Source organism: Plecotus auritus, assembly GCF_963455305.1.
Source record: "Plecotus auritus genome assembly, chromosome: 7".
NCBI lineage: Eukaryota > Metazoa > Chordata > Mammalia > Chiroptera > Vespertilionidae > Plecotus > Plecotus auritus.
Window position 1 is genome coordinate 36,148,019 of NC_137774.1, and position 15,785 is coordinate 36,163,803.

Below are 15,785 nucleotides of genomic sequence, written 5' to 3' on the forward strand. Positions count from 1 at the left end.
ATGCCCAGGTTGCAGGCTTGATCCCCAGTGGGGGTGTGTGCAGGAGGCAGCCGATCAATGATTCTCTCCTCATTGATGTTTCTAGCACTCTCTCTCCCTCTCCCTTCCTCTCTGAAATGAATAAAAATATATTTTAAAAAAGATGTCCCTTTGATTTGCCTGGACCCTCCAAAACTTGTAGCTTCACACCCCATGTTCACTCTGGCAACTGTGATGTCTCTGGATCTTCTGTCAGAATGTGGATCATCTAAGCCCTTCAAAACTCCCCTCGTAAGGTAGCAATGCCAGGCTGCCAGGCTCCCTCGCCCCCGCACCCTGTTTTAGCAAATTCAGGTGGAGATCCCTCCCATGCTCTCAGCAATCCACACTGGAGAGGGGCTGAAACTGGCCGAGTATGGTGGCCTCCCTCAGTCTTGTCCTCCCCCTCTTCCAGGCCGGTGACCTTGAAGGCCGCCACCTCCTTGGAGCAATCACCATCTTCCTGGATACCTTTCCCAGCCTGGCCAGGCGTAGGGAAGAGTTCTCAGGGTCTGCTGCTGGGCAAATTCCTTCCAGGGCCGCAAGTCCTCCCACTATTTCCATAACCCCAGAAGCACTTTGATTCCTCCGGATGCCCAGGTTGGGGGTAGCCTGGGATGTCCAGATGGTGGGAGCAACAGGGGTAGCGAGGTGTAGCTGCGTGGTTAGCCCAACCTCTAAGTCGCACTCTTAGACTGTCCTCACACTAAGCATTCATCCAGGACAGTGATTCTGTAATCTATCCCCACGGCCCTAAATGAATGAACGGCCTGCCAGCACCCAGGCACGTACCAGGTTTTATCTCTGTGGAGGGGATGACTCCAGGCAAGCTGCCTTGTACCAACTGTATGATTTGGAGCGAAGCAAGTAAGTCCCTTCTCTGTTTTCTTACCTGAAAATGACCAGTGGGGAGTATAGGGGGCCCCAGTTCGCCAACAGATCTCTAACATCTACCTGCTCAAAGTCTAACTTTAACAGGTCGCAAGCAGGACAAGTACCCTTTGTTTTTGCAGGTCATAGACAAGGCTGCCAATGTGGGGCATGCACAGATCCCACCTCTTATCTAGCCAGGAAGTCCCCCAACCCCGGGCACGACTTCTCTTTAGAGTTGGCACCTGCAGGCTAGGTCTGGGCATAGCTCCAGCTTGAGGCTGTTAGCTGAGCACACATCAAACCCAGGTTAGGGGGGCAGGCGGGGGTGGGGACTTCCCATCCTTACTGCTAATCGTGGAGGGCTCTGTGAGAAACAGTAGTGGGTTTGAGAACAGCCAGGTCTACAGCTGGCAGCTACTGGAACGAGTTCCCACGATAGGGTATTTCTGTCAAATAAAAAGGAGGGGAGAACCCCTCCCCCGTCTGGGTTTTAGAGGGGGACTCCTATGAGTGAAAAGCTGGGGCCTCACTAGCGAGCTCATGGCCCCTCAGACAGCTCCTGCGGAGCCTGCTGAGCTTGGTCACCATGGAGGTCCAAGTGCGCCAGGTGTGGCCACTGCTTGTTCATCTGAGCAGTCCGGCCAGGGAGTGATGTCTCCCCGCGGGAGTCCCCCGAGGATAAAGGGAGCAGGCCCCCTTTTCCTGCGGGGCAGAAATGAGAGCCAGAGACGCCTGAGAGCCCGCGCTGCTGAGCCAAGAGGCGGCGAGAACCATACGAAGTGCATTAACTATTAATAATTTCCAGTTGTTTGCTCGCTGGGTTCGGCCGGCTCCCCAGCCTCTGCAGGCCGGCTCTGCTCTGGCTCCCCCAGACCGCCTGGCTGGAGGCATTAGCTCCTGCCGGGCCGCTGGGACAGGGCGAGGGGACAGGGGTCAGGGCCCGGGGCCAGTGGGGTCTCGCGTTCACCTGCAGCGGGGCGGGGGCCGGGTCGTGGGGCCGGACGGGGCCCTTGGGAGGCCGGCCCGGCGCCCCCCGCGCTAGGACCCGCGCTCGGGGCGGGCTGGAAGGCGGGCGGCTGGCGGCGCGGGCGGCTCTCCGCGGGAGCGCAGCGGCCCCTGGCGCCCGGCCTCGAGGCTCGGCTGTGCGGGGCGGCCCGGCGGGCGGGCGGGCGGGGCGGGGCAGGGCGGAGGCGGGCCCGGGCGCGGCGGCGGCCAGACCCGGTCGGCGGGCGGGCAGCGGCCCCGGCCCGCGTCTGCGCCCCTCGCTCGTCCGCGGCCCCTCCGGGCCCCGCCGCGCGCACAGCCATGGTGGGCCGGCTGAACCTGCAGGATGTGCCCGAGCTCGTGGACACGAAGAAGAAGGGCGACGGCGTCCTGGACAGCCCGGACTCAGGGCTGCCCCCCAGCCCCAGCCCCAGCCACTGGGGGCTCGCGGCGGCCGGGGGCGGCGGCGGCGGCGGCGGCGGGGAGCGTGCACCGGCGCCCGGAGCGCTGGAGCCCGACGTGGCGGCGACCCCCACGGTCCCGGTGAGTGGCACCTTTCTGGCCCTTTCCTTCCCCGTCCCACCCGCAGCCGGGCCCCGGGAGACCACCAGCCGGTCCTGCGGCCCCTCTCGGGGCGCACTGTCAGCGCCGCCACCCGCCCGTCGGGACGGCGTGGCCATAGCTGGGAGCCGGGGCGGGAGTGCTGCGAGCGCCCGGCCAGCTGGAGCCGGTGGCTGGAAAATTGTCATCGCCTGGGAGGCGCGGGAGCCCCGGGAGAAGCGAGCCGCCGCCTCCTCCCTTCGGGGTGGCGGCCCCCCGGGGCTGCCTGGCTGGGGCTGGGGCGGGAATGGGCCACGTTCTTGCCCAAGCCGAGCTGGAGGGGGTCCCGGGACACCGAGAGGGAACCCCAGTCTCGCCAGGCTGCTTTGCCGCTGCAAACTTTGGCTCCCAAGGGTCTTACCCTCCCGCTGGTCTTGGGGAGAGGGCTGTGCTCTGGCTCCCGGCTCCCCGATTCAGAGGGCGCATGGGGCCAGCCTTTGGGAACTATTATTGGCCTTGGAGGGACCTTTTGAGAAGGGTCACCCCGTGAGCCTCTGGCCTCCTGTGGTCCCCCTTGTCCTGCCACCTAACAGCCCTTGTCTGGCACATGATGGGTGGGAGGCCTTTTAGGTGGGAGGGAACTTTAAAAAATGAGTCCTTTGATTTTCTTTTAGTTTTTTTATTGAAAGAAAAACACGGAGTCTCTCTTACCCCAGCAGTCGCTCAGGTGGTGGTGGTGGTAATTGCCTTTACCTGGAGCCCAGGGAGGCCACATCCTGCCTACAGGCAAAGCTCAGAGCAGGCTTTTCCCGGAGTCCTCCCCCTGGGGGGTGGTAGCCATACACGTTGATGGTGCATGGCACCCGTGACCCACTGACCCTGCCTCTCCATGGATGTCAGTGCATTCTCTCGTCTCCATAGGAAGGCAGCACCAGCTTCAGCGTGACCTTCGGAGCTCTCGAGATCTGGCCCTTTATAGCCTCGTCGTCCCCATCCCCTGGCCCGGCCTGGCACCTCTGCTGCTCCTTGGCTTGCCTTTCCCTCCAAGCCCATCCTCTTCTGCTCTCAGCGCCTAGTCAGCTTTTCCACCCATCAAAGCCCTACTGGCCCCCTTCAATGCCCAACTCGGCACCTCCTCTGGGAAGTCTTCCTTGATGCTTCCCAGATTCATGCTGGAGTGTGTGGCTTAGTCCCCGGTCCCTGGTGGCACCTTGTCCATGTGTTTGTTATCACTCCCGCTGCCCTGGCCTACCCCAGCCTGCACCTGGAGCAAGGTGTGTGTGCTCAGCGAGTTGGGTGGGCAGGGATGAGGGAGCAGAGAAGGCAGAGGAAGAGAACTGAGCGCGTGTGTGGATGCCTGAAAGAAGGCTGTCTGTGAGTGTTGGAGAGCCACCTGCCTGCTCCTGTGGCTGTCATCCTGCAGCCCAGGACTGTCTGGAAGGTGCCCCAGAGGTTGGGGAATGTCTGCCAGCCAGAGAGCTGGGGGCAGAGCAGGGCCCACTGTCCGGACTTGGGGGCTGGATCCAAAAGCTCTGCAGCAGCCAATGCCCCCCTTCCCCCACCCACTGACCTTGGTTCCCTCCCCAGCGGGGGTCATTAAACTCTCCACCCACGTTCAGGTGCCCAACCCTCAGGGCCTGCCCCTCCCCCTGACCTATCCTGACCCCTTTGGCTTTTGTATATCAACCTACACGTCCAATGACACCTTGTCCTGCGATCAGTGTCTTAGAGCCAGCCTTCTAGAAATGTCTGCTTCCTTCTCCGTCCTGGAAGATGTGGGGGTGGGGCTGCCACCTCCACACCCCGGACAGTGTGGATCCTTCTCTCAAATTAGGCAAAGAAAATGACAGACTCCCCGGTAAACCCGGAACCCAAAGGGCTGCTCCCTGCTGCCCAGTGAACACGGGGCCCCGGTCAAGGCCGGTGGCCACGAGCACCTGTGTCTCGGATGGAACTGTCTCTTCCTGGGCTGCTCGATGAGTCAGAAAGTCCAGAGCTCTGACCAGACTGGAAGCCAGCGACCCTCCAGGCACGCTTGCTCTGCTCTCTGAGTGCGCTGGAGAGTGGAAAGTGACAGAGGGAACTTTCGGGTGCTCGTTGCACCGTGAGGGGGCAGGTCCTCCATCTGGGTGGGGTGTTGCCCTCCCCAGGGCAGGGGAGGTGGGGGACGTGGTACTGAATCTGCAGTGAAAAAAAAACCCCGGTGGAAGGATTTTGTTTTGGCCTTTTCTAAAGTGTTGCCGAGACAATGACAGGGTCGGGGGCGCATAATTGAGGGTTCTGGTTGATGGAGGTTTCCTGTCCGCCTTGCTGGGGGATGGCGCAGCAGCCCCTGGGTCTGGCCACGGGGAGGTGGCTGAGCTGGTGGTGTTCCTCTTTTCAGCCTTTCACAGACCTCGGTGTGGAGGGGGGGCCCCGTGGTGTGCGGATAAGGTCTCAGACGGTGTGTGATGTGCCTCGTGGGGGCACACAGCCATTCCTGATAGACCTGGGATTCGAACCCAGACCTCTGGGCTCCCTTTGCAGGAAAAAATCTGAAATGTCCATTGCTCTTTCCGTGCTGAGTCAGCCCTTCTCTGGCATCTTTCCCGGGACGGGGGACACAAGGCACAGTTGGGCCCTTGGCTGCAGGCTCAGAGCCAGGACCTTATGTGGGGGTGTATCAGCCTGGCCTGTGGTCTGACTGTGTTCTCCATCCTCCCAGAACCCGGCCTCGCTCCCCACCCCTCTGGCCTCCGCCTGCGCTCCAAGGCTCTGCCCTCTGTCCTTCGGCGAAGGAGTGGAGTTTGACCCTTTACCACCGACGGAAGTGAGGTAAATATAGCAGGCGCTGAGTTTATTTCATTGTTAAATTTTTCATTTTTTATTCCAAAAATTAATGATTTTTTTAAAATTAGTTACTCAGTCCTGGCCCATGTGGCTCAGTTGGTTGGAGCATCGTTCTGTATACCAAGAGGTGGTGGGTTCAATTCCTGGTCAGGGCACATACCCAGCTTGCAGGTTCGATCTCCGGTCAGGGCATGTGCAGGAAGCAGCCGATCTGTGTGCCCCTCTCATATTGATGTTTCTCTCTCTCTCTCTCCCTCTCTCTCTCTCTCTCTCTCTCTCTCTCTCTCTCTCCCTCTCCCTCTCTCTCTCTCTCTCTCTCTCTCTCTCTTTCCCCCCCCCCCGCCCCTCGCCCTCTCCCTCTCCCCCTCCCTCCTCCTCCCTATAAAAAACAAAGACTAGTCATAGTTTGGTGGGCACGCATTCAGAGTTTTTTCTGCATTCTAACCAGTTAAATATATAGACACACTTTTTAAAGTAAAAACACGATCATGTTACACATAAAGTCCTGCAACTTGCTTTTTGTACCTCATATGTCATGGCCATCAGAGGTTTAAAATTTTCTAATAAAGTAGTTCCTCTTTCCAAGAGCTGGTCCCCTCTGCCCCGCCTCCCCCCCTCACAACCCTGCTTCAAGGTGCTGTCGCCCTGTTTTAGGTTATAATTTCACTGGGAAAGCACCATCCTCCCTTTGGGACTTTATCTCATCCAGGATTATCTGGGGGCAGATTCACTGAGAGGCTCTGTTCAAGATCTGTCTTTTTAGAGAAAGGAATTTTACTTTTGGGAGCCGGTGGTTTTATAGCTAGAGTTTCAGTTGCCTTAACACAAAGGGCCCTTTGACGTGGAACAAAGGAGGCTCGCCACTTTGGAGGTGAGCAGTTCAGCCCTGTATTCCTGCAGAGCTTGTATTTTGAACAAAATGAGGACATGACTTCATGACATTAGCTTTCACCAGCCTCTTACCTACTTGCCGGGAGAATGGGCGTGTCCCTCCCTCTCACTGAGAAGAATGCTGATTCTGACGCCTGACACAGGGCGGGCGGGGCGGGCCGGGGGGCAATGCTTTTAGATGTGTCTATGTGTGATGCACATGTATATTTCAGTACTTATGAAGCTGTAATAATTCTATAGGAAAATGAACTCATGCTTAGCTTACATTAAAAAAGAATTAACTCCTGAATTACCAAAGAAAGACTTAAGAAAAAATAAAGTAGCTGCTGAGGAATATTGGTGTTTATTTTTTTATTTTTTTTAATATATTTTATTGATATTTTACAGAGAGGAAGGGAGAGGGATAGAGAGCTAGAAACATCGATGAGAGAGAAACATCGATCAGCTGCCTCCTGCACACCTCCCACTGGGGATGTGCCCGCAACCAAGGTACATGCCCTTGACCGGAATCGAACCCGGGACCCTTCAGTCCGCAGGCCGACGCTCTATCCACTGAGCCAAACCGGTTTCGGCATTGGTGTTTATTTTATGGCAATCAGGATTGTAATGGGTGCCATGACTGATGCTCCATTGGTTGAGCGTCACCCCGTGTAACGAAAGGTCTCAGGTTCGATTCCCGGTCAGGGCACATACTCAGGTTTCAGGTTTGATCCCTGGTCGGGTGCGTGCGGGAGGCAACTGATCAATGTTCCTCTCTCTTTCCTTCTCCCTTCCTCGCTCTCTAAAATAAAATCAATAAAAACATACATTTTTTAAAAAAAACACTATTGTAATTGGCTTTGATTGTTAAGGTCAGCTTGAAGGCCAAAGTGGACAAGTACTAGTATCACCGAGCGTTCAAAAGCAGCATCTAAGATTTCCGGGTTCCTTCATCCTCTCTTTAAAGAGCTAATTGGTCACTTCAGGGGATAGGGAGACTGTTGACCCTGGTGTAGCAGTAGAGCTCACGTTGTTATATAATAATTACTACCCACAGCACTTACTGTGTTAGCATTCTGCCTAGTTCTTATTGGGCACTTTGTACAGAAAAGAGGTAACCGAGGCTTGGAAAAGTCCAGGTCAGGCGCTTGACCGAGTTCTTATGGCTTAAATAAAGGGGCGCTGCCACATCGAGAAGCAGTGAGTGCCAGGTAAACTCTGGAATCTTGCATTTAAATCCCAGCCCCCACTACTTCCTCCCACTGTGACCTTAACCTCTGCACGGCCATTTCCTCTCCCAGGGTTGTGGGACAATTAAACTAGTAGATCCTGAAAGTAAAGTGCTTCCAATAGTACCACACAGTAAGTGCTGCACCAACTCTATGGTGCTTCTGCCTAGAGCAGCCACACCTGAAGGTGCGCACCCCACGGGAAGTTCAAGGTCACAGTAGGGACTCCAGGGCCCCTAGCTCAGAGGGCTCACCGTGCTGCCTTCCGTCTCCCGCCCAGGTACACTTCCTCGGTCAAGTACGACTCAGACCGGCACTTCATCGACGACGTCCGCCTGCCCCTGGGCCTGGCAGTGGCCTCCTGCAGCCAGACGGTCACCTGCATCCCCAATTGCACGTGGCGCAACTACAAGGCCGAGCTGCGCTTCGAGCCCCGCCACAAGGCCACCCGCTTCCTCAGCACCACCATCGTCTACCCCAAGTACCCCAAGACCGTCTACACCACCACCCTGGATTACAACTGCCGCAAGACGCTGAGGAGGTTCCTGTCCAGCGTGGAGCTCGAAGCCACGGAGTTCCTGGGCGGCGGGGATTACTTCTCGGATGAGTGCTGACTCAGCAGGCCGGTGGGGTCCGACCAGCTCCTCTGCCGCCCTGGTCACGGCGGGCCCTCTGCCCTCCAGTCTCACTCGTGCCCCCAGGAGTCTAACCTAGAGATACCTCTAAGCCCGCCTGGGGAAGGAAAAATGCCACGGCATCTTATAGTAATCGAGGGACTTTGGTTTTTTAGATGCTTTGTTTTGAAAAGGAGTGTCTTTCTAGTTTGCTGCTGCACACTTTCCCCCAGAGTCTCAGTCTGATGAGAAAATAGAGAGAGGCTAGAGCGACGGGAGAAGGGCCACGGTTTGAACCAGGGAGGGGGCGCGCCTCTCCGGTGGGCGGGCTGTCTGAGAAAGAGGAGGAGAAGGTCTCTGGGATAGAAACGTGGGAGTGGAGGAGTCTCAGCCCGGCCCTGCTGCGGCCAAGTGGTGCTCACTCACTCCGGAGCTGGGACGCCCATGTGGGCCCAATCTGTGCAGAGCGGAGGCCGTTCCGTTTTCTATTTCCATTCCCACTTCTATTTCCTGTTAGCCGAAAAGCTTGGAATTCTCGCAGTCCTTTTCGCGACATCAAAAAGCCCCAAACTGCAGAATAAGGTTTTTTTTTTTAGAAGAAAGGGGAGGCTCGTCCTGTTTTCACCTCCTCCGTTGGGCCAGGTGGACGATGGCCGAGTCTGGAGGCAGTGGCTTCGCCCCGTCCCTCTGGTCACTCCTGAGCCCAGGCTCTGGCAAAGCGCCTCGCACCCTGGGCGTCCGGTGACGTCGCCACAGGCTTGTGTATTTGGGGTTCCCAAATACTTCCCTATTTTTTCACAAGGCAAAACATCACAGAGAGAAGTGGCATTTTAAAAGAGCGCTTAGGAGAAATGCTACTGGGGACTCCACGAGGGGGCTTCACCCAGGACCTGACCCCATCTGGGGGCAGATGTCCATGTTTCTGGTGATCTGGTTCATCAGGATGGGACCCTGGGTCAGCTGCTCTGGGACTCGACTGTGTCCACATTGCAGAGGAATTCTGCCAGTGCCTTAGGTCTAAGCCGGAAGCGAGGAGCTGCCCCCACCGCCACCCCCGCCTCCTGTGAAGCAAAAGGTGAAGTCGAAGTAGGGCCTGCTGCCCCAAGTCCAGCTCCAAAACCTGGGTGCTGTTGTGCCGGCTCCATCCCCTTGTGTTCATTTTAGAGTAAGAGACTCACGGCCCTCAGTGTGAACTGAAGAAACTTGGTGAGTTCCGCTGAACTGGCCTCAGAAGCAGGGGCGGTGGCTGGGCCAGGAGGGGGCAGGGGGCCAGGCCGCCTCTGCCTTCAACCCTGCCCGCCCTGCCTCACCCCAACCCTTACTTCTTCCTGCCAGTCCCCGAGGTTTCTGAGGGAAGAAAGTGGCAGATGGCTTTTTCTCTTCCGATTCGGGAAAGAGCAAACCGTGACTGTTTCCTCTGAATACATCCAAACTGTCCAGAGCCTGAGGGTTACGGAGTATTGTAAGCTTGGGCTCCCGCTGTTTCTGCTGACGGCTTTGTCCATCGGCCCTGAAAGCAGAATTGATAGCCGTGTGGGTACCCGGAGCCACAGCAGGGACTTCTGTTCTGAGGAGAGCAGGTGTGAGTAGGTGAGAGGATGATCACACCCATTGAAAGTCATTGGAGACCTATCAAGCCAAATTGTCTGGTGTCCTCTTCATGTTTAACCATGTGTGGTTGGTGGTGCTCCTGGCTGATTGCAAGCATCCCCCAGTGGAGCCTGCAGGGGGCTGGACCTTCCTGAGTTTGCCAGGGTGGGGCTGGGGGAGGGGGGTGACCCATCAGAGGGGCCCTCTGGGGCCCTACAGTCTCCTTAGTCACGCAGAGCAACAAATGCTCCCTGTGTTTGGAAAAGCAAATTACATGGCATTTATGATAAACATGGATTTTTCTCTCCAATTCCATGGCCTTATCATGTAAGACACATGGTAAATGTGATTTTTAAATTATGTTGAGAGAATTCCCAAGGCTTTGCTCTGGGCCCATGAGGACAACTTGAGTGAGCTCAGAAGGCCGTCGTGGGCAGCCCGTCAGGAGAGACGGGGGCTGGAGAGCAGGGCCCTGGGCACAGCCACGTTCTGAGATGTCCGCGTGGGATCTGTTTAGGGGGATTGGTTTAAGTTCAGGCAGGTCACTCTAGGCGTGGAGAGAATCTGAATGATATCAGGAAAGTAAGTAGGAGTGAGCGGTTGTGAATGTGTAATGCAAATGGAAAGCAGGTTTTATTTTAAGTTATTCACTAGGGAACCAACCTGAGTTCTTCCCAGTCCTTTTCCTTCAAACCTGCTTGGCTGAACGTTGCAGAAAAGCAATCACGTGAAGACACAGTGGGACACCTGGGGCGGATAAATGACACCGGTGGATGGTAGATTCCTGTTGGTTTGCAAGGCGGAAGCAACGCTTTTTAAAACTCATTAAAACCAGACATTCCTAAGTGCACCCGGGAGACTCATTTTACTTATGAATTAGTGTCTTTTCCTCAGGCTCTTGAGTGATGGCTTTCATGTAAGAAGGATGATGGGTGTTCTCAGAAAGAAGTTGTTTTCTTCTCAAATCCAGACCTTTTAAGAAAGAATGATGACCTGGTCATTGGACACTTTTCCTGTTTCTAACCTTAGGAAACCCAGGATAGCAATTGACAAAAACTATTTTTTAAATTTATCTTTGACCTCTGTCCCCCTCCATTTTGCTTTGTGACTTCTTCATTTAATAATAAATTATCTTTTAAAAAAAAACACAACTTTAGAGACGTTTCTCTTTTTAAAAGTTAAAGTTATAATGTTTTGGTTAAGAAAAATTAGAAAAGCAGCTTTTTCTTAAAAATTTTTAAGATGTGATTGTAATTTAATAGAATAATATTTCTGTCTGGAATATGCCTTTCCTGGGGGTTACAAGATTTTCAAGGGGTCCCTGGACACAGATGGTTTTAAGGACTTTGTTCCCAGATTCGATGTATACTCTTTCCTAAGACCCATCTGCCCTGAAAATGTGGCTGTGAATGATGGGAGGCCAGTCCTTCCCACCTCCCCTTTCAAATGGCCCTTCTCCCACTTTGCAGAAGAAATACATGTCTTAGTCTGACCATCTTTTTTAAAAAATAAATTTTTAAAATTGATTTCAGAGAGGAAGGGAGAGGGATAAAGAGATAGAAACATCAATGATGAAAGAGAATCATTGATAGGCTGCCTCCTACATGCGCCCTGCTGGAGATCAAGCCCACAACCCAAGCATGTGCCCAGACCAGGAATCGAACCGTGACCTCCTGGTTCATAGGTCGACACTTAACCTCTGAGCCACTCCAGCCAGGCTGACCGTCTTTAACTTCGTTGAGGGTGATCCTCGGGTATCATAAAACCTGTGGGCACTGGACAAAAGAACCGTTAAAAACCCAAGTGTCTGGGTACCGGGACCCCCTGTAGATCTTCATGTCTATCAACGTCCTGCCATGATTTTGTCAAGGATGAAGTATGGTGGCAGAGCAAGGTTGCCTGTGTGGGGAAGCTCTCACTTCCAATTTCTCCTGAAGTGAGTCAGTTGGAGTGATAACACTTTTCATGTAATACCCACATCTCTTCAGTCTAAGACTAATGTCCTCCCTGAGGGAAGGTCCCTTGGGGCCAAGCAAAGAGAGGATCGATAAGAAATATTGAAAGTGAAGGCATCTTATTTCTTTCAAGCATCACATTCATCGGAAGGCTCTGTGCCTTATCTGTTAGTCTTTAAGTTATGACTCAGAAAGAAATGTGTCCCAGGGAGCTGAATGCAGGGTGGAGGGGGTCAATAGGGGAAAAGAGGGGGACATCTGCAATACTTTCAACAACAAAGATACATTTTTAAAATATATTTTATTGATTTTTTACAGAGAGGAAGGGAGAGGGATAGAGAGCTAGAAACATCGATGAGAGAGAAACATCGATCAGCTGCCTCCTGCACACCTCCTACTGGGGATGTGCCCGCAACCAAGGTACATGCCCTGACTGGAATCGAACCTGGGACCCTTCAATCCGCAGGCCGACGCTCTATCCACTAAGCCAAACCGGTTTCGGCAACAAAGATAAATTTAAAAAGAAAGAAAGAAAGAAAGAAAGATGTCCCAGGAATGTATATTATAAATCCTATAACTTTTTTTTTAAGCCAATCTCTTTTTAACAGAAATTAAGTCTAACTTGGCTGATTGGGTTGACAGTGAGGCCTAATATTGCCAATTAGTTATACATATGGTGTAAATTTTCCATAAAACAAAAGTGCTAATCAGCAGTTCCAAGGTTTTGTTGGAAAAAAATATATACGGTGTGTAAGATTAACTTTATAATTGTGTGTGGTGTGGTGTGTGGAGAGAGAGAGGCAAAAGTGTGTTGTAACTAACAATGTTTCAATTTTCCCTTTAAAAAATACCTTTCTAAGTATATCAGAGTAAGCTGATGACCTCAAGAGAAGAAGTAGTAGGTATCCTATATAATAAAAGCGTAGCATGCGAATTGTCCCCTCAACCAGGAGTTGTCCGGGAGTTTGAACAGGGGGTGGGGCTGGCCAGGGGAAGGGAGGGAGGCCCTGGCCTGCGGCTGGCAGCTACTAAGGACCCTACCAGTGCGCTGGGCCTCTAGTAATCTATAATAATAAAAGCGCAATATGCTAACTAGACTGGACATCCTTCTGGCCGTCCTTCCTTCCGGACAAAGCCGCGGCCGTGGGGGCGCCAAGGCCCTTGCATGAATTCCGTGCATCGGTCCTCTAGTTAAAGATAACATGATAAATCTTAGGAAGGTTTTTTGGTATACTTCCTAGAAATTTAAAAAGTGAATGATTCTGTGGATTAAGTAATGAATCCTATGGCAAGAAATGCCTCTTTTAAAAATTAAATACGAATACTTTTAGCCCTGGCCAGTGTGGCTCAGTTGGTTGGGCATCGTCCCATGTACCGAAAGGTTGCCAGTTTGATTCCCAACATGCCTGGGTTGCCACTCGATCCCTGGTGGGGGAAGTGCAGGAGGCAGCCGATCAATGTTTTTCTCTCACATCGATGTTTCTCTCTCCCCCTCTCTGTTCCTCTCTCTGTAAAAATCAATTTAAAATCTTTTTAAAAAATACTAATACTTGTAGCGTATAATCACTATCAAGTGGTTTGTTTGCATTACTATTTCCCATTGTGCTTTCTAGGGAGTAAATAAGGGCCTCTGGTCAAATGACTTGGGGGAGGTTAAAAGTTGAACAATGCTAATTATATTTATGGAAGGGCTTCTAGGAACCCTTGTATTAACCAGCTTTTGTGGCCTAACAACCATCACAAAGCATAGTGGCACACAGCAGTAAGCAGTTATTTCTCGCCTACAAGTTCATAGGTCCCACTGAGCAGTTCTGCCCAAGGCTAGATGTTGAGTTCAGGTTGGCCCCTCTGGTCTCTGAAGCAGGCTAGGGAGGTTGCCTGGGCACATTCTTCTCAAGGAAGAGTTCAGATGATACCCGAAAAACAGGTAGAAACATACAATACCTCTTAAGTTCTACACTGGTGCCCTCTCAACTTCCACCCACGTTCTATTGGCCAAAGCAAGTCGCCTGACCAGACCTAGCATCACTGGGACAGGGTACCATACTTCCCCCTTGGATGTGGGAGAATTCGGTATTTGTTGGAAAATAGCCTTTAATATGTTGATGTGCATTAAGAATCTTCAAACGGGGAAACCTAGTATGTAACATTTTCCAAACATGTTGGCTCAGAGAACACATGAGCATTTTATGGATTAGTTAAACTGACAAAAGACATTAACACGAGAAAAGGTATACCATTTTATTGAAGTTAATGTTTTTATGTGTATGAGGGCCTCGCAGAAAAGAAGTAAAAACCCAAAGAAGTGGTTAGACTTGGGAGCTTATATACCACTTCAACAACGGGTGATAAATTGAGAAGTGATTAGACAAAGGAAAGGGGTTTTGGGAGTATAGGGCCAATAAATTGTGGGAAAGTAACTAGGAAACATATTTGGGAATCTGATGGAAGATAAGGATGATTTTAATAAGGTCTGTTTATGCAAACTCACCTTGGTACTGGCTCTCTGTCCTGTTCATCAGAGTGCTCTCATTCTGGTCAAGGAGAGGGAGGTGGGAATCTATACCACCTTCACAAAGGGAAATTTATGCCCTCCTTTGATACATATAAGAGGGGAACAAATAACCTTTCCTACATCTGTTGATTCTCAAATGCCTCCAGCTCAAAAGAATCCTTATGCCAAAGTGGCATATTTTGCTGTGGCATATTCCAGACCCCTTTCATCAGACCACCTGGGTTCAAACTAGCTCCATCATTTCTTAGCTGTGTGACCTTGAACGAGTCCCTTAAATTCTCTGTACAATGGGTGTCACGAGTTAGTTTCTCCATAGAAATGCTGTGAGGATTAAATGAGTTAATATATGCAAACTGCTTAGAGCAGTATTAGTTAAAGGCTATGTAAGTGTTATATTGTTTTAATTATCTTTTGGCTTTGTATTTTCAATTCCAAGAATGTACCCAAAGCACTGGGAAACTGTACTAAAATGTGCATATAAGGATGTTCCTTGCCAAGTTGTTTAGAATAGCCAAAAATAGGAAACCAAATAGATGTCCACAAATAGGGGTTGAATAAACTGTACAATGAAGTACTAGGCAAGCATTACAAAGCATGATGTGGATGTCTACTTAGTGGTTTGGAAAGATGTTATATTTTCAAGAAAACCATTAAAAGACAACATATGTGCCCCGCCGGCATGGCTCAGTGGTTGAGCGTCGACCTATGAACCAGGAGATCATGGTTTGATTCCTGGTCAGGGCACATATGATCCCCAGTGTGGGGAGTGCAGGAGGCAGCCCATCGATGATTCTCTCTCATCATGTTTCCATCTCTCTCTCCCTCTCCCATCCTCTCTAAAATCAATCAAAAATATATTAGAAAAAGAAAAAGACTGGAAGTCTGGACACCACAGATGAGGACAGCTCTCTCTCTGAATGGAGGGACTATGGCGTGTTCTCAAATACTTTTTGCTTCTCTGTTTTCTGATTTGTCTGTGATACACACACATTTCCTGTCTAGTTTGAAAAGTAAAACCTGAGTGTAGAACTGTGTACAGCTTTCTGGTGAGTTAAGTGTACGAAAACAGAGTTAAATGGTTAGTCTGTCTGTCCCTTAGACGAGGCTGGGGAACAGTAAAGGGTCAGATTGTTATGCTAGTTGCAATTTAACAGCGTAGCCTGCCACCTTTTCATGGCTGTTGGCTAAAGATATGAGACTCGGGTCAGAGACAAAGGACAGTGTATTCGTCACGGCAATCGCTGGCGCATCAGCGTCTGTGCTGGGTTCCAGCCTCCATTCCCGGAGAGAGATGTGAAGAGGGCCAGGTGGCACCGCACACGGGGGTTGTGTTACCGCAGAGGAGCTCCGAGCCGAGGAACTGGAATCTTCGGTAACAAGCAGGAAGCAAGTCGGCCCGAGCTCTGGAGGGAGACACTCCCTGTCTCCCAAGGCTGTGCGTCAGACCAGCATCCTTCAGAAGACCGTCTGGGACAGCGGTGGCTCCCCTCACAAGATGTACAGACACCCGGAGACCTGGGGGGAACCGGCTCCCCACAACCCCAGCTTCTCAAATGTTAATGGGCATGTGAGTCACCCAGGGATCTTGTTAAACTGCAGGGTCTGATGCAGGAAGTCTGGGGTGGGGCCCGAGAGTTGGCTCACAAGAGAGATTCTAACAAGCTCCAGGCCACGTTGGTGCTGCTGGCCCCAGGCCCACATGCTGAGCGAGGCCTTGGGCAGCCCCTCAGTGCTGAGGCATGGGCAGCGGTTGCAGGCTAGAGTGCTG

General features: G+C 52.1%; 1 protein-coding gene across 1 annotated transcript; it reads left to right on the top strand.

Moving 5' to 3' along the window:
• Nucleotides 1-2,120: 2,120 nt before the first annotated feature.
• Nucleotides 2,121-10,679, top strand: RFLNB (refilin B). Its single transcript, XM_080681121.1, has 3 exons — nucleotides 2,121-2,418; nucleotides 5,120-5,229; nucleotides 7,624-10,679. Exons 1-3 carry the CDS (start codon nucleotides 2,197-2,199, stop codon nucleotides 7,955-7,957), a joined length of 666 nt encoding a protein of 221 aa, XP_080537247.1. The 5' UTR covers nucleotides 2,121-2,196; the 3' UTR covers nucleotides 7,958-10,679.
• Nucleotides 10,680-15,785: the final 5,106 nt, after the last annotated feature.